General features: G+C 44.8%; 1 protein-coding gene across 6 annotated transcripts in view; it reads right to left on the reverse strand.

Moving 5' to 3' along the window:
- Positions 1 to 17,859, reverse strand: part of LOC139678319 (integrator complex subunit 6-like) — a 40,528-nt gene extending 22,669 nt beyond the window's left edge. For 4 of the 6 annotated variants that reach the window (XR_011699012.1, XR_011699011.1, XM_071569036.1 and 1 more), the window contains exons 1-2: positions 17,633 to 17,859; positions 17,469 to 17,546 (exon numbers count right to left, since the gene is read on the reverse strand). Coding sequence is in view for 3 of the 6 variants with exons in the window: in XM_071569036.1 (XP_071425137.1) it covers positions 17,469 to 17,546; positions 17,633 to 17,743 (189 nt within the window). In the remaining 3 variants the exon portion in view is untranslated. The remainder of the gene's footprint in view (positions 1 to 17,468; positions 17,547 to 17,632) is intronic. The other 2 variants (XR_011699010.1, XM_071569034.1) reach the window with 1 other exon arrangement.
- Positions 17,860 to 18,144: the final 285 nt, after the last annotated feature.

An 18,144-nucleotide genomic window follows, 5' to 3' on the forward strand; every position in this document is an offset into this window, starting at 1 on the left:
CCATCCACGACTCCAGTTTTTGGGAACAGCCAGGCTGGAGTTCAAGCAGTGTGTTCCAGCAAAGATTGTGTGAGTTACGTTGTTGCAAAAGCACATGGAAGAGCAAAACATTTACAAAGGAAACACTATTCCCAGACCTCAAGCCTTGATTTGAACTCTAACGAATTTAAGAGTATTCTTTGTAAAACAAACAGTAAGAGTCTTCACTGATATTTGGAGATTCTGCTGTTTTCCCATTGTGAAAATGTTTGCTCAGCTTCCAGCTCCTACTGTGTTTGATCTCACTGCAGTGTGGTCAACTGCCTGCAAAATAAAACATGTACCATTTCCTCAGGCACAACCAGGGAAGCCGAAGGCACAGGGAGCAGCTGATCACTGCTCATTTGCTGTCCAAGAAAACTAATTTTCATCTTACAGCTCTCACAGGATCCTTAGAGATAAAGCCAAGGAGAGCTCCACCTTTGAAATAAGCAGAGTAAACTGGACATTCTCATTGAGAGAACAGAGGCAGCAAGATTTCCTAATTCCATACCCAGCTTTAAGTAAAGGTCTGAACACTTAACGTGCTACATCCTCTACTTTATCCTCAAAACAAGGTTCCTGAATCAAAAACATCAACATTAATGACAAGAAATTCCACTTCTGTAAGATTTTTTTTCCAGAAAGACTCAGGGATGGAAACTCAAGTCCCAAAGAACTCTGAGCATTCTTCTCTTACATATGCAGAAAGATCATTCTGCAAAACACAAAGAGTCAAGTACCTAACACAGAGCACATGCACAATGAGTTCTCAAAGCACTTTAAAGTGATTAAATAATAATCCTTCATAAATTCAAAATACTGCCACTAATGCTGTTAGAAAAAAAGCACTGCTCTTATGTAGCACTGTTTCCATTTCCCAGCAGAAACACTGATGGCCAAAAAACCCACCAACACCCAAAAAAACCACCAACAAACCCCTACAACCTTAAAGGACCAAACACAAATGTATCCTACAAAAATATGTATCCTCTCCAGGTCATTAGTTAAGAAGTCAAAACTAAGCATTAGTTTATTTTAGTTATGAACCAATTCTAACATAGAGAGTAGTTTCTCCTGATCTTCAATGTTATATTCTACTTAGTCACTTTTATGCACAGAATTTATTAGTAGCAATCTGAGCAGCCTTTTCCTCACCAGTATGTTACTAACTTCTCCTTTGATAATTTATATGAACAAATAATTTTAGCCTCTAAACACATACTAAAAGATTTTCAAACATAGTAGGAGAAAAGTACTAAAAGCAGAAATCTCACCCTCTTTGCTTATGCCAAGAACAGGCAAAAATGCAGTGTCATTTGGCCTTCTGTGCTGACAACTGCAATCTTTGGACACCATCCTACAAACCACCCAGAGATCTGGAAGCAGAATTCTGCCTTGCAGCTCCTGGCTTTGGCCTTTGCAAGCAATTCATACTGAAAAAAATAATACACTTGAAAAGGAACATTTTTGTCTGGTGACTTAGATGTCACACAAACCCATGCCCTGCTCTGTTTCACCAAACAGCTATGGAAGCATTTCAGCTGCCTCAGGAAGCAGGGAAGGTCAGAACAGCTTATTTTGGTAGTAGATGGGCCCAGATCAACAAGAATTCATGCACCAAGGTGAAGAATCTAGTGAAGAAAAGGTCTTATTTAGTGAAGAAAAGGAGTTCTTATTTAGTGAAGAAAAGGAGTTCTTATTTAGACCAACCAGAATGAGGACTAACTGAACATCAAAAGGAATAGAGTTGAGCAGCAAAATAAAATCTCATTCAGAATCTGTAGCTTAAAAAGACATTCAAGGTTTAGGAGAAAGAGATTTTAGTTGCAAGAGGCAGGAAGGGGAACCTTATAAAATGCTATAGTGGAGAAAAAAACTCCAAGCACCACTACACCTTCATCACATAAAAGGGAGCAGTATCAAAGCAAAAATAAAACATTACCAAGTTTGGAATATGTGTAACACACAGGTCTTGTAATCTCAGCTACAGTGGCTTAACTGTCATGTTTACTGGTTTTATTGTAGTTTTTCTTGGTTGGTTCGTTGTTGGTTTGTTCTGGTTTTGATTGGTGGTGTGGTTTTTTTTCCTTTTATTCTTTCCAACTATTTCTTGGCACAGTCTGGTCAGCCCACAGGGGCAGAGCCAAAGGCTGGGCACGAGAGAACAAAACTCCAGGTCCAAAGCAGTCCCTCCTCATTTCACCAGCCCCACGACATTCAGGGAGCTGGTGCTTCTGAGGCTGCAATTCCTCATCTTTAGTGCTCCCACAGGCAACGCCAAAAAACAGAACTGTACATTTTATTGTTCACTGGATTGCTTTCAGATCTGATTGAAAAATTGCAATGTTACTAAAAATAATCCTCCAAGTAGAAGCAACTTGCAATCTTGCAGGGCAATCACAACAGCCTGTGTTACAGTAAGCACTCAATATTTATTTAAACATACAGATTTTTAGAGTTCTGCTAAAGTTTCCCTAGAAAGAACAACTGAATTTCAGATATTACGACTTGTTTAACATATTTAAGTTCCTCAATAATTCAAGCTATTATTAAATGCACCCACCTTAGGAAAGCAGACTAGCTCAGGATAACATGCCTGTGGCATCCTGGCTTGTCAGTGACTCCATTTGAAAAAAATAAGAAAAAAATCCAGCTGTTGAAATCTGAAACCACTCCTGCTATGAAACTTTGAAGTACTGTGGGAAGACAGTGAAACCAGAGCATTTTGCCTTCCCAATCATCACGTTGGGTCATTTTTAAGTTGCCTTTCTGTTCACTGGCAACTGTACTTATGGTCCCAACTCAAACCTGCTCAGGTCTGTGCCACAGTCGAGCAGGCAATTCTTTTGTAGGGTACTGAATTATTCTTTTGGACTCCCTACAATGCAAGGGGCAAAATATCTTCCCATCTTTGTGATCTCCTGAACGCAGCCCCAGCATTGCTCAGTGGGATCTGCAGCAGGGGATAACCTCTGTAGCCTGGAGTTTCTCTGAGGCAGCTTCCACAACTGTGGAATAGGAATTCAGCGAACAGAGACTATCTTGGTCACCCCAGTTTTGTTACAACAAATCTCAGCTGAGAGGGAGAGGAGAGAGGCCCTGGTACCATCAGTGCCTCTGCACCATGAAGGACAACAGGGTAAGGCTGCTTTTGGGTACAGAACAGCCAATGCCCACGGTACCCACTCATTTTATTTGATGTTCAGAGGTTTACTAGATAGAAATGGCACACATGAGAAGAAAGGCATTGACTACACTATAAAACACCACAGACATCTTCACATAACATTTGAAAATTCCTAAAATACTTCATCATACAACTTTTATCTTCTACTCATTTCAACCTTACAAATATTTGTCTGTGCAAATGGCACAGAAGAAACAGCTTCAAGAGACACTTATACACATTGACTCCTCTCCAAATCCTTATGAATGCCATTTTTGAGGCAAAGTAGCTCTCAGGTTCTGTCTGTACCTTTGGCTGCAGGAGAACTCTGCTCTCATTTCAGCACTGATGCTCTCTGGTTACTTTTATGCAACACCCCAATCCTGCCACGGCACAACAGTGAACAGCTCTTAGCAAAGAAACTCACAAGATCAATTCTCCTCTGTTCTTGGCGCAGCAGAATCACAGCACCCACCTCTCAGCTGTGAGATCAGCACAACTCCAGCACAGAGCAGTGCTGGCACACAGGCCTGGGATCAGCTGTCTCTGGGGCAGTGCTGAGCACAGTGAGCCAGCCTGGATCGGAGCTGTGCTCTCCCGGCTTTGGAGGACCCAGCAGGTACAGCAGCAAATCGTCCTGGTCTGATGCAAAGCTTGTGAAAAGAGAAGGTTTGCTGGGACCAAGACAGCTCTGTGCAACTGCTATCGCTGTGTGAGGCCCTCCAGCACACAGGAGCATTTGTATTAGTTTTATTCCCCACTCTTCCAGTCTTCCCTTGCCGTCGATAAGAGTTTGAAACACCAACAGCTTCTACCACTACCTTCACTGTAAAAAAGTGAGATTCTAGGGCAAGGATGGAAGAAAAGACAAGCATGTCGTGGTTACCAAGCCAGGGGAGCCCAGCTTTGGCTTTTCACACGGAAGCCTGGTTTTGCAAAGCAGATCAGGAAACTGTTTCAAGGTAAAACCTGGGTCTGACCACACTACAGGCACAATAGAAACAAGCCCTGGTTGCTCCACCAGGCTTACACAGCTGTTTAATGAGACCCAACGAACCTCCACCTTCTCAGTTCTCATGTGAAGAGTATTTTAACAGTCAATTCACAGGTATAAAACACTTCCTTGATAAGCCCACCGAGCAGTCAAGTACAGTGAAGAGTCTACAAAAGCATCACTTGGTCCTCCTTACATCAGAGCTTGTGAGCATCAGCTCAGTGTTTGAAGGATAAAGCACTGTGAATAGTAAGCTAAGTGTTTCTTCCTGTCAAGTTATTTCTGCTGGCTTTGTAGGCCACTCCAACTGAAACCTATTGGTCAAGTGCTTCTTTAAATCCAGAGGGGACTTTTGGAAATTTTACTTTTTAAAACACTTAAGTTCCAGTCCAATAAAACATCACAGAAGTTTAAATATATCTAAAAAGTCTCCAGGAGAACCGAGAAGCATAAACTGCTTTAATACATCTTTAGAACAAACAAATCTTAAGAAGATACTGGAGTAGATGATTCCTTTAATCCCACACAGATGACACACTTTGACACCAGATTTTTAAAAGAAAGTTGTCACTTTGCATGCCCTCCATCTCCATCCAGTTCCAGGCATCACAATTCCTCCCTTTTCTCCAGGACAAACTACACACTGTGGTAACAAACACAGAATTCCTCCTCCCCTCACCCACGCTACTTTTCCATAGAAACTGGAACACCTTTAGTGCAGGGAAGGAGAGGTCCTGCACCTTCAGGGCTGGGGGCAGTGCACCCAACAGGGCAGAGCTCCCCCAGGAGGCCACAGCTCCACTGCAGCACAGTCCTGTGCATTCACCTCTCAGTGCCTGGGGAGCATCTTCCAGTTTTGTTTCACTTGAAAGCAACCCAGTTCCTGCACTCCAAGGCAGGTCTGCAGTGCCAGCTGAGGGGCCCAGGAGATGCCCTTCAGCTGCACATTTCTAACCTGGGCTCTCCTGTAGTTGCTCCAATCAGACTAAATCATTTATAAAGACAGATTGAACCTGCTTGTTTTCTAAAGGACATCCTGGTGAATGTGAACAAGATCAAAACTGCATTCTAGCACAATATGTAAGTGCCAGTTGTTACAGGCAGTCAGTTACATAGAAAAAGGTACTATCTTGTACAGAAAAAATATTTCTCCAGGAAACCTTAAAAAGAACCCCACACACCTAAAGAAACAACCTCCCTCAACCTATACCATTTAGTTCACTGTTCTTTCAAGAGGACTTCAACATCAAAAAAGAAGTTATTTTCCTTCAAGAAGAATTCATTATGTTTATATAAGAAGAGCAACAAGGCTGGAGAAGGGACTGGAGCACAAGTGCTGTGGGGAGAGGCCGAGGGAGCTGGGGGTGTTTAGCCTGGAGAAGAGGAGGCTCAGAGGTGACCTCAGCACTGTCTAGAACTACCTGAAGGGAAGTTCTGGCCAGGTGGGGGTTGGTCTCTTCTCCCAGGCACTCAGCAATAGGACAAGGGGGCACGATGGGCTCAAGCTCTGCCAGGGGAAACTGAAGTTGGAGATCAGAAAAAAATTCTTTCCAGAGAGAGCAATCAGGCATTGGAATGGCCTGCACAGAGAGGGGGTGGATTCCCCATCCCTGGAGGTTTTTAACCTGAGATTGGCCGTGGCACTGAGTGCCATGATCTGGTAAAGGGACTGGAGTTGGACCAAGGGTTGGACTTGATGATCTCAGAGGTCTTTTCCAACCTAATCCATTCTGTGATCTTTAAGTACAGTACCCATGCAAAGCACCAGCACAGAGGCTCTTAAGCTTCAGTTACAAAACAAGTACGGGGGTTTCTGTTAATATCAGCATTTGGAGAGAAGCAGTAACTCCTCCTGCAGGAATGTCAAATGCAGATACTGTATTGAACTACCCAAATCTGGAAACTGTGCTTGGAACCAAGTGATGATAATCAATGCCAAGCAGAAAGAAAAAAAGCCTACACTATCTTTTTATTTATTACCTGCTGCTCCTGCTTTAATCCATCTCTGGATTTAGCTTTTCAGTCAACAGTATTTCATGTGTTTTGACAGCTACTCTCACTGCACTTTCTCCTGCACAAGGATGAAAGGAACACATGAAGAAAGGAAAGTATAAATACCAAAGAGACCATGGTATCACCCAGTTCCAAGAAGCATTCTTATTTAAATAAAAGAACACTATCCTGTTGGAAAAAGCACATATTTCTGAGAAACACTCAACCAGCCAGGATGTTTCAATGCAGAGCTGAACCAGACCAAGCTACATTTCACACAACAGCTTAATGGAGAGGGAACACACAAGTCATCACAGTTTGCAGTAACAAAACAAGAGGGTCTGTGCTCCTGTTGAGCAGCATAGCAGTTATTTCAGAAATGCCATTAGAGGTGCATCTTATCCAAACACTGTCGAGAGGGTGACTGCTGAAATGTGGAGGTTTTAATCAAAAATTTCCATCTGCTCACAAGGCCTGTTGCTCTTCCATACTATCAAACATGCATCCAATGCCAGCCAGCCCGCCCCAGCTCTGTCCTGGTCCTTCCTGCACATGGCTGGAGAAGTTGCAAGGAATAAAGGCAACATCTGAGAGGTTACAGAGCGTGTGCTACCAGCACAAGGGATCCTTCACGGCACATTTTTGGGAATCAAGTGGAAGAGCATTACTGGTAATACCCTACTCTTACAGCCCAGAGCTGAAACAACACAATTATGATTCATGTTCACTTTGAAAACTGTCACATTTCTCCCTCTTCCTTGCAGAATCACGTTACAGAACTAGTGCAGCACACCAAAGCTACAGGCACTGCTGGTTTATTTTGACCATCAAGAAGTTAAACACGGAATTTTCTCAGTTCCTGTCTGAAATGCTGTCCAACACTCTGCTGAGGAGAAAAAAAAAAAGAATAAATTGGGCATAAGATCACAATTAAATTCATATACTCACTGAAGGATCACAAATTAAGAAATCTCAACTAGCCAGCCTAGTAAATAACATCAACTTCACCTTCATTCTGATACAGCAAAAAATACACTGGTGACATTGGGAGCATTCTCATGGTCAGATTTTTATTTCAGAGGATGGCAAGGGTAGGGCTTTTTAATGCTAGAATCATCTGGTTAAAAAATAACTACCTGACTTTCAGCTCTTTGGATGAGAAGAGGCTCCCCCAGGCCAGGCCTGGCTGGCCTGAGCTGCCCATGTAGCTCCAGAGGGATCCCAGTCCATCCCACCGGTCCCACTGAGCTCCGGGCCAGGAGCACCATCCGGAGCCCTGGCAGCAGCTACAGGCACCGAGTGTTCTGCCTCAACAGATGCACATTCTCCCACAAAGCAGAGTTTAACTTTTTTTTTTTACTCAGCACTCCCTGGCTGTGTTATGAAGAGCAAGGCTAATGCATTATTCTCACTCAGAAGCAGAGCATGGCAACACCAGCTTCACCACACTGTGGATCTTTGTTTTCTGTCCAATTAATTGTTCAACAACATCCATCTTATCAAAATTTTTACTTTTTTTGAAAATACTATTCTACACATTTTAGATTTTTAAGGCATCTCTGAAAACACAGCCAAAACAATCACCTTCATCTTTAAAAAGCAAAATTATGGAGTTCTGAACTGTTGTAGCCCACAATAACATTCAACAAATCTAGTGCAGCTTATCCTGAAGTTTGAGTAAAAACACAAGGAAAGAATCATAATAACTGGGTACATTGTGAGACTGTGAGCTAGAAAATTATAGTAACAATAATAATTAGAACAGCCATTTTAAAATAAGTAATAAGTATACTTATTACTGTCTGGCAATAAGTAGTTGAAGCTTCACAGATCCTTATCAATACCAGATCTTACATCAAAAGAAATTGTCTTTCCAACACCTTGCAGAGTGAATATACAGATCAATACAAGTCTATGGGCAACCACAAATTCCGATCTGCACAATAAAGGAGTCTCATTACAAGAATGTACTTTTTTCTCAGCACCTTCCTAAAACCTCAGCCCTGGAACACGCTGCCCACAGCTGAAATCAATTGCCACATGAGTGTTTTCTAACTATTCTAAATTTAGCAGAACATTGCAAAGCAAAAAAAAAATTCCTTTAAATTACTACCTGCTCTACTTTTGGGGGGTGGCAAAAGCACAAGAGTTACATTACTAAGTGGTACATTGTAAGAATAAAGTTTAAGAAAAAAGAAAAAAATCCAAGACTTGATCTACAGGAGTGCATTACTCCTGTAATAATTTGCATTTAAAATTCAGAACAGCAGCAACTGCTCTTCCCATTGATTTTTTGGTAGCCTTTGTTATTAAATAAAATCAAGGATACAGGCACTCAAAATACAGACAGAGAAGGGAATCAGTGAAGAGTGGAGCCATCTGGAACCTTCTCACAGGGCCCTTGGAGTCCCACTGCTCCCTCCTGCAAAATCCCTCATCTCCAGAGCAGGATTCACACAGTACAGAACGTGCCTTTCCCATTGGATTCCAAGGGCCCGACGCACCAGAACACTGGAGTTCTGTCCTTTCTAGATCACAATAGACTCAGAACATCACTCTTACACCAGTTCTTTCTGACAAGATGTTTTGAAGAATATGCCAGGGTGAACAGTGTAGAAGTGTCTGCAATCTTAATTACTTTTTTCCACTGTCACAGTGTGAGACAATCAGCATTTAACACTAAATTAGTTCTCATGAAGCTTAAAAGGAAAAGATGCCCATTCTCACAAAGTACTTTATGTACTTTTAGCCACCACAAAGTCAGGTTACAAGGCCTATGCTTTCTTCCATAAATACCAACAAAAATCAAAACTCCACATAGAATCACAGAATGGATTAGGTTGGAAAAGACCTCAGAGATCATCAAGTCCAACCCTTGCTCCAACTCCAGTCCCTTTACCACATCATGGCACTCAGTGCCACAGCCAATCTCAGGTTAAAAACCTCCAGGGATGGGGAATCCACCCCCTCCTTGGGCAGGCCATTCCAATGCCTGAGCACTCTCTCTGAAAAAAATTTTTTTCTGATCTCCAACTTGAATTTCCCCTGGCAGAGCTTGAGCCCATCGTGCCCCCTTGTCCTATTGCTGAGTGCTTGGGAGAAGAGACCAACCCCCACCTGGCCAGAACTTCCCTTCAGGTGAAAACCCCACATGTGAAACTTCAGTAAGAACAGCACCAAAGGGGAGGAGGCAGGTAAAGATTCCACGTGATAGGAACCATCATTTTCACAAAGCACCTTCCTCCTAACAGAACATCTCACTACAAAAATACAACTGGGGAGATCCAACTCAACTGTTTGATTCCACATTTTAAGCTTCTATTTTTAAAATAAAAGTGACCTTTGCACTGAGGATGGGTTAAGCCTCTTAATGCAAACATATCTACTTTTGTCTAGTTTATCCTGTAGTCTTAAGAGATTACATCTTTGAATGTGTCCAAGCTCAAATAAAGAGCCAAATAAAAAGATGAAAATACACATTGCTGTAGTGGCTGTGAACAACAGATGTTGGTTTCCATTCAGGCTTTGGCATCTCATCAACTGTACAGTACAAAGAAGGAACCCACTTCCGACCAAAAGTAAGCTTTGAGTTTGCAGATTCCTATAAAAATAGACCAGTTAAAATATTTTCATTAAGAATTAACCTTGCAACATGGACTCTCCTTTCAAGGAAGACAGCAGGTGAAAGCACAAGTTCAAGTGTTTAACTAACTTCAAAACTATGATAAAAATTACAGCTAAGCAGAGTTCAGTCCATATTATCTATCAAAAGGTCACTAATTTCTGAAATGCCCTTCCATTTAAATCAAATACTTTCAAAAACTTCATCACCACCTTCAAGTTTTTGCATGAACTTCATTTCTTGTAAGAGATCTCAATTTCTGAATGCACAAAACTGTTTCTTTCAAAAGAATTAGTGACTCTGAATATTAGTGCTTTGCTTTTTTTTTAAAGCAAAAGGTGTATATGAAATTCTTCAGTATGATGTTCTGTCCTTTCACACTGAAGTCCTGTCCTGCAAAAGGCTGCTCACTGCAACTCACAAACAGCACAGAAAGAAGTAAAACCAGCAGGCTTATGTGTGTTTAAAAGCAATTTAATATGCTTTACGCTAACCAGTATGTTGTTTTTCAGGAAAGGGACTGTGATTCTTAAAGATGTTCTACTGGAACCAATTTAGTACCTTTCCAAGATAAAAGGAGCTACAATATTTCATTACTTGCTGCAGGGATGCCAATTGAGAATTCCTAAGACTTCAGTAAAATAGATCTCTGAATGCTTTTAGGTTCTGAGAGACATCACTGCAGTTTTGTTTGCTTTTTTTCTTTTTAGAAAGCAAATACCCTTCAGTCAAAGACTTAAGTGATGAAATAGTTAAATCAAAAGAAGCATGTAAAATTATTTGGAGGTTATTCTCAAACAGTATTAAGTGTATTTTGTCTTCAAGAAGAACTAAACAACCATGATTTGCTTGAGTGCTCCTTGAACAACTGACTTCTGTTTCTTAAGTTCATTGTGTGTAGCAGAGGAAGAGCAATTGTTGGCTTTAACCTGCCAGACATTTCTGCTAAAAGACAGTCCTCAAAACACACAAATTCCATGACAAACCCCTAACCAAGCACTGTGGAAGACTGGAGGTGTGTGCAGTACTGCACAGGCAGGGAAGGTGTTGGTGCTCAGAAACACAAACACTGCTGTGACTGACCCAAAACGCCCGTGGTGGCAGAACAGGAATGGTCAGCGCTCTCTGCTGAACAAATACCGAACACTGAATTAGTTATCAAGAACAGACCTTGTGCATTCTGCCTCAGTGCTGTATCCTCCACTTCTTTCCCTCCTTCCAACAACCCCTGACTAGCAGGTTCACTAAGTTTGTACATTATTTACAGCATATCTGGAGAGAAAGATAGGCCTCTCCCAGCGACCTCAGCTTTCCTTCCCCCTTGCACCTCTCTGATACCAGCCCCCCTCCTGCCCCTGCCCCTGATATCTGCCTTGCACCAACCATTCTGCCTGCACAACTCACCACCAGCTTGGAAAGCTCCAGCTGCATTTCCAGCTGCTCATCCCACCCCTCCACAGCGCAGGGCAGACCACCAAGACTTGTGTTTGCCAGCAGGCAGAACTTTCACATATTAAACTGATGTTTTCAGTGTCTCAGGGTTCCTGTAAAAGCTTAATCAACTTAGGCTTATTCTGTGGATTTGCTGTGCTCCAGCTCACCAGATACTCCTCTGATTTTCTTCCTTCACAAAAGCTAAAAAGCACACAAATACATTTCCTACCACGTCAGGCAGCATTCCCACAGATCTCTGCCTCAAACCCAACAGGTTCCACAGTTGGGTTTCTCTTTCTCCCTGCAGTTCAGGGTCAGGAGCTCTGATCTAATTTCTTCCAGAGACAGACAAACAGATCTCACACCTCTCTTTTGCAGCACAGCCTATTCATTTGCCACTGCCCTCTGCAGTCAGTGGTGATCAGTTCCATTCTGCACCAACAGAACGTGAAAGCAAAATTAAAAAATGCTGGCAAGAGCCTCTGTGCCCCTGAAATAAAAGACAGCAAAGTCAGTCTCCTTGAATGTGACCTTATAAACTTCCAGTTTTGGAGCACTATTTTAATATCATAAATGAACAGGTTATTTACATACAGCAAGCACTTTTTGACAGATGTTTAAAAAAAGCCTTCTACAAATTCCTATTCCAGGCTCGAAGATATCCCAACCCAAGACCAGAATCTCAGGGAACAAGAAGAGGTTGCTCAGAGTCCATCACAAAGAGCTGCTTCCACAAGGGAGCTCTTTAGCACTGAAACATATGTTCAGGCTGGTGGGGAACAGCAGTGGAACTGGAAGGCACCCTATCCATCAGCCCCAGTTTGCACGTCTCAAATAGTGCAGAGTTTCTCACACAATGTATAAAGTAATTTGAGCTACTTTTTAGACAGCTATGTACATATTTCTGCACTCAAATTCAGGGAGCCTATTCTTGTAGTGCAGTCATGGCTGGCTCTTGAATTCAGTGTAACAGGAGGAAAATACGTATTTCAGAACATAGCTTAAGTTCTCTCAATCCTCTGACTTGTGACCAGATCATTTATGAAGGACATACTACAGTCTCACAAGAACATAAAACAGAAGCTGTATTTCTGTGACCTGATCATAAATAATATTCCTCAAGCCCGGAGGAAAGGCCATATCACTGCCAGCAGCCAGGTATCAGTCACAAGAGAACAGGGCAGTCCAGTTAATCAATAACTTCACACAAGGCCACCATTGTGTTTTTGGTCTGGGCCTGAACTGGCCATTTGCTGCCCAAATCCACAAGCAAACCACAAACTGCAGGATGTGAGGTTTCACAAAAATCTAGAACAGAAAAAAATAAATCAAGAGCTAAACCTTGTTTTCCTTTTCAAAACCTCTTTTTAGGCTGAGATTTTGGCATGAGCTCCATTTTCAGAGAAATCCACGTACATCTTCCTGAAACCTCATCACTGGAAAACAGGAAAAGCTTGGGGAGAAAGGGCAGGTGAGAACACTCTTCCCTTCTCTCCATACTTTAGCACCATTAGTTAAAAAAGAATAAAACAAAACAACAAAATGACTTAAGATTCTGCCCATTTATACCACAGCACATGCTTAGGTGTGGAAAAACACATATACTTGGTAGAGGAAAAAAACAGATGCAGATGCTGAAATTTACACAATTTCAGAAAAAGCAACCGGGCAAATCCATGGGAAAAGCCACAGAAGACCATTAGAGCTGTCCCAGTGCTCACCATAGGTCTCCAAACCACAAATGGTGGGAGCCTGGGAAGGGTGTGCAGAGCTGCCAGGGACAGGACTGGCCTGTTCCCACCCTCCTCCCCAGGAATTCTGGAGCAAAAGGGATGAAGGGTGGGGCTGGCACACAAGGCCTGCAGGTACTGCAACACCAGGACATAGCATGGCTGGGATGGAGCAAGCTCCAAGTTCCAGCCACAATGAATATATGAGTCCATTAATTAAGTCTTAGGACACATCAAGTATATATTCCTTGAATCAGATAAAGCATTTCTCTTATCCAGGAGGCCAAGGACACCAAATACTGTGCCAGCAAGGCTGTTCTCAAACCCATTTTTCTCGTCCAACAGGATACACATGGGAAAGTAAATTCCTTCAACTCCTAAATTTAAGCACTTAGTGTTTTAATAATAATAGACACCTGTTACAAAGGTGCTTTGCTATAGATATCATGAGGCTTTCAAGTGTGCCAAATACCCAAAAATCAGATACCCAAATACCAGAACAGGCTGGCTCGCTTCCATGTCATTAACATGGCACCAACCTGACAAGACTCACTTGACAGCATCCTATTGCAATTTTAATCTAAAAAACACACAAAAAACATTAGGTTGAACATTCTTACTTCATGAAATAACATCCTATTTTTCCCTCCTGGTCCATGAAATTAGGAGTTTGACCCAACATTCAACAAAACTTACAGTATTTTCCCACTGACCTATACAGGATCACTTTGCTTGACAATTACAAGGTTTGCATATTTCATAACATGCTTTTTTAAATATTTGCCTCTTACTGTAGAGTTTTTTGGAAACAAAGTAGGAGTTGCAAATGTCTGCACCATAATTGCTGTCACAAATCACCATCTATACATTATATAACAGAAAGGAGCAAAACAACTGAGGAGTTTCCAAAGGCATCTGTTGCCAGAGTGGGACTGAGATTCCTGCCATGCCCATCTCCCTGTCCCCACCTTGCCTCCTCTTTAGGCACTTGCCACCACAGTCCTTTGCAGAGCTACACTACAAACCTGGAGACTAAATAATCCCATTTTTTAAAACTGGCACAAACACAGACCACCTACGAGCAGTCAATCAAACAGGAGCAACAGGTCCTGGAAATAATTTCAAACCCTCTGTACTACAGAGAGTTCCAAAAACATCATCTTTCACAGATTTTATCTAATCATTTGTACAACAGCACCATCCTTCCACTTAGCACAATACCACTGTATGCATTATGTTTCCTTGACATATTCTTGTCCATCCAAAGTGAACCAGTGCTGTTGGTTAAAATACTTTAAGGCTACAGGTAAACAGATTCTGAAACAAAACAACCCAATGTACTCATCTCAGCCACTCCTGCTCCAAGCTGAAGTTCTCATAATACCTCTGCCTCCTCCTAGGTGGTCTCAAATCCACCACCAGATTATTTCCTTCAATTGCTTCACTGGTGAACTATCTGTGACACTATATAATTTAATTAGTGTAATCATAAAGAAAACAGGAGGATAAAGCAGCCACTAACCAAAAGCAGCCACTGCTGCGCATACTTGGAAGGCAAACTTGCAAAATACATTCACTTGCCAAGTTTGTTTCCACCTTCCCCAAATCAAGAGATAAAGTATCTAACTGCAGCAGCACAAGCAAAGAAACTAAATTTTATGTCTTTAACAAGTAAGATACACAGAATCTGGCCCAGACCAGAAGTTTTCATGGCATAACTATGTTTTTTAGGAAACACAACAGAGGGAACATCATAAATATCAGTAAAGGTCTTGAAAACACATTTTCGAAGAGGGAAAGTCATGTTGCTGCTGTGAGCATTTCTTTGCTTGAGGAACACACACAGTGACAGCTCAACAATATGCACTTATGCCATGAAGTCCTCAAGCAACAGCTGAACTGGAGCTGTGATTATAATTACTACAATCAGGTTTCCATTGGATCTGCAGCCTGATCCTATAAAAGTTACTAATTTTTGAAAAAATATTTCAAGATTGTCTAAGGTCTAATTCAAAAACCACCAAGCTAAAGGCAGAAAAATACATATCTAAGTTACAAGAACCATGATACTTTTTTTCCCCTTGGCTATTTACTGTGTATCAAAGATGATTGAATGCTACATGGGCATCACACAGTCCCATTTATTTCAATTGCTATTTACTAAAACTGGGAACACAGTCAGATGCTCATTAACACATTAGAATGTACACAGATGCTCATTAAACACAAGGATCTTCCTCAGCAAATCTGAGTATAGATGTGGTAATAACCTGTAGCACTACCCAGACCTCCAGCAGAAAAGTTATTTTATGAGGTCACCAGTACTCTTGCTATCACTGCAGGGAGATTCATCCATCAAACACAAGATCTACCTACAAAATACCTGACACAAAATTAGGAGACAAAAGATTTGAACATAAGAAATCTACAGCTAACAGATTTGGGGTTTGCATCCAGCCACAAACATGGATGGGTGTGTGCATTGTCTAAAACACACCTCACCCAGGCAGACATTTGTTTTTGCACAGTTGGTTTCTGTAACTCAAGGGTGGTTTCAATTCATAGAAATAAGATGACTTCCACACTTACTTCTGAGGAAACGAAAGGTGCAATACCAAACAATAAATACTGACTCACTCTATCACTTCTGTCACTTCAGAAAGCTGTGTAAATTTATTACTGATGAAAGGAGGAAAGATTCCCATCTTGTGGTAATTAAAATTTCTCATTATCTAAGATATGAACAAGACAGCATCACTGAGCAGTTATTTTTACTTCTCAAGAAGTTCTATCTGGGGGAATCTAGCAAGTGTTTTCCTTTCCTCCTTGGGATGACCAGCCATGTTTTTACGTGACCCTCCTTGGCCTTCATAGCATGGGTTTACAAGTCAGCAGTTACAGTAACTCCTGTCTTAGTCAGGGCAAACACGGTCCTAATCCAGGACTATTCAGAAACATTCTAAAACTCCTACAGCAATGTTTTCTGTTACATGCTCTATCTAGGTAATTTAAATTAGACTTTTCTATCAGCAAGTTGCAGCCTTCAACATAGGGTGCCACAATGTTTTGTATTTTTTTTAACTCTTGCCACAACCTTGTGGTGCAGCCAATATGAGGAACCGCATGGCCCAACGTGCCTCAGCCTCCAGGAAGGAGAAAACAGGGACAGGAGGAGCTCAGGGGAACCTCATCACTCTCTACAACTACCTGAAAACAGGTAGCAGTGAGGTGGGGACTGGTCTCTTCTACTGTGCCCATAGTGACAGGATTAGACTGAATGACTGCAAACTGAGACTGGGGAAGATTCAAATTAGATTATCAGAAATTCTTTTTCCCTGTTGGGGTGGCCAGACACTGGAATAGGCTGTGCAGGGAGCTGGTGGAGTCACATCCCTGGCGGCGTGCAGGTGGTTTGGTGTTCACAGAGGCAGTGCCAGGCTGGCACATCCGTGTCCCGGGGGTGCCGCATCCCGGGCGGCGCCGTGTGTGTCCCAGGGGATGCCCTGCCCCAGGGGTGCCATGTGTGTCCTGGGGATGCCGTGTGTGTCCCCAAGGGGTGCCCATGTCCCCAAGGGGTGCCATGTGTGTCCCCAGGGCAGCCATCTGTATCCCCCAAGGGTGCCATCTGTGTCCCCCAAGGGTGCCCTGTCCCTGGGGGGAGTGCCATGTGTGTCCCTGGGGGGATGCCGTGCCGTCTGTCCCGGGAGGTGCCACGTATCAGGCGGTGGCGTGTGTGTCCCCTAGGGGTGCCCGTGTCCCCAGGGGTGCCGTTTGTGTCTCCGAGGCAGCCGTCTGTGTCCTCCTGGGGTGCCATTTGTGTCCCCTCAGGTGTCCTGTCCCTGGGGGGATGCCATGCCATGTGTGTCCCCCTGGGGGTGCAGTGTGTGTTCCGGGGGTGCCATGTGTGTTCCCAGGGCGATGTGTCCCCAGGGAGTGCCCTGCCCCGGGGGCTGCCATGTGTGTCCCCGGACTGCCGTGCGTGTCCCCGGGGAGGGGGGGGGGTACCGTGTGTGTCCCCCCGGGTGCCCTGTCCCTGGGGGGATGCCCTGTGTGTCCCCCTGGGGGTGCCCTGTCCCGGGGGAGTGCCAGTGTGTGTCTCCCGTGGGTGTCGCGTGTGTCCCCCCCGGGGGGTGCCCGTGTGTGTCCCCTGTGTGTGCTGTGTTTCCCCCCCGGGGGTGGTGCCGTGTGTACCCCCCGGGTGTGCTGTGTTTCCCCCCGGGGGTGCCGAGCCGAGCCGAGCCGGGCCGGGCGCGGTCCCGCCGGAGCCACCGCCCCGCGTGGGGCGGAGCGCTCGGCCCGGGCCGCGCCGGGGCGGTGACTCACGGCCCGCCTGTCTCCTCCCCCCCCCTCCTCCATCTCAGCAGCGCCCTCAGCCTCTCTCCTCCATACAAAAGCAAAATGTCCGCCATCTTCACAGGCTGCTGCTGCCGCCGCCGGGCCGGACGGGGCCGCGCCGCGCCCAGGGCGGTCCCCGCGGCGGGGCCGGGGCGGCCGGGGGGGGGGCATTACCTTGATGCAGTAGGGCGGCTCGTCGAAGGTAACCAGCATGTACCTGTCGCCGCGGCTGGCCGGGTCCCGGGCCCGCAGCTGCGGAGAGAGCGGAGAGAAGCGGCCGTGAGCGCGGCGAAGGGAGTGGGGGGGCGAGCGGGGCGGCGGCGGCGCCGCGCGCTCACCTTCATGAAGATCTCCACGGCGCCCTTGGCGATGTCCAGGTAGCTGGTGCCCAGGTACGCCCGCTGGTTCATGGAGGCGGACGTGTCTATGAGGAAGAGGAGGATCGGCATGGTCCAGGCAGAGCCCGGGCCGGGGGCTCGGTGCGCAGGAGGCGCTGCCGCCGCTCGCTCGGCTCTGGCGGCGCTGCCCGAGCTCGCCCGGACTCAACTTCTCTTCCCTGAGCCTCCACCAGCACCACGTGACCCGCGCGCTCGCCATTGGCTGCCAATTATACCCGAATTTGCATATTCATGGCGGAGCGCGCGCGCGCGCGAGCGGGGCGGGAGGCGGCGGGTGGGGGGGGCGCGCGCTCCGCACCTGTCACACGCGCGCGCGCGCACATGCAGAGGCCCCGCCCCTCTGCGGGGTCCCCCGCCCCGCGCCACAGGGGCCGCCCGGCCCGGCCGCGGTAACACCCCCGGTAACCGAGGCTCGGTCACTGCCCGGCCCCGGTACCCCCCGTTAACACCTC

Source organism: Pithys albifrons, chromosome 14 (genome assembly GCF_047495875.1).
Source record: "Pithys albifrons albifrons isolate INPA30051 chromosome 14, PitAlb_v1, whole genome shotgun sequence".
NCBI lineage: Eukaryota > Metazoa > Chordata > Aves > Passeriformes > Thamnophilidae > Pithys > Pithys albifrons.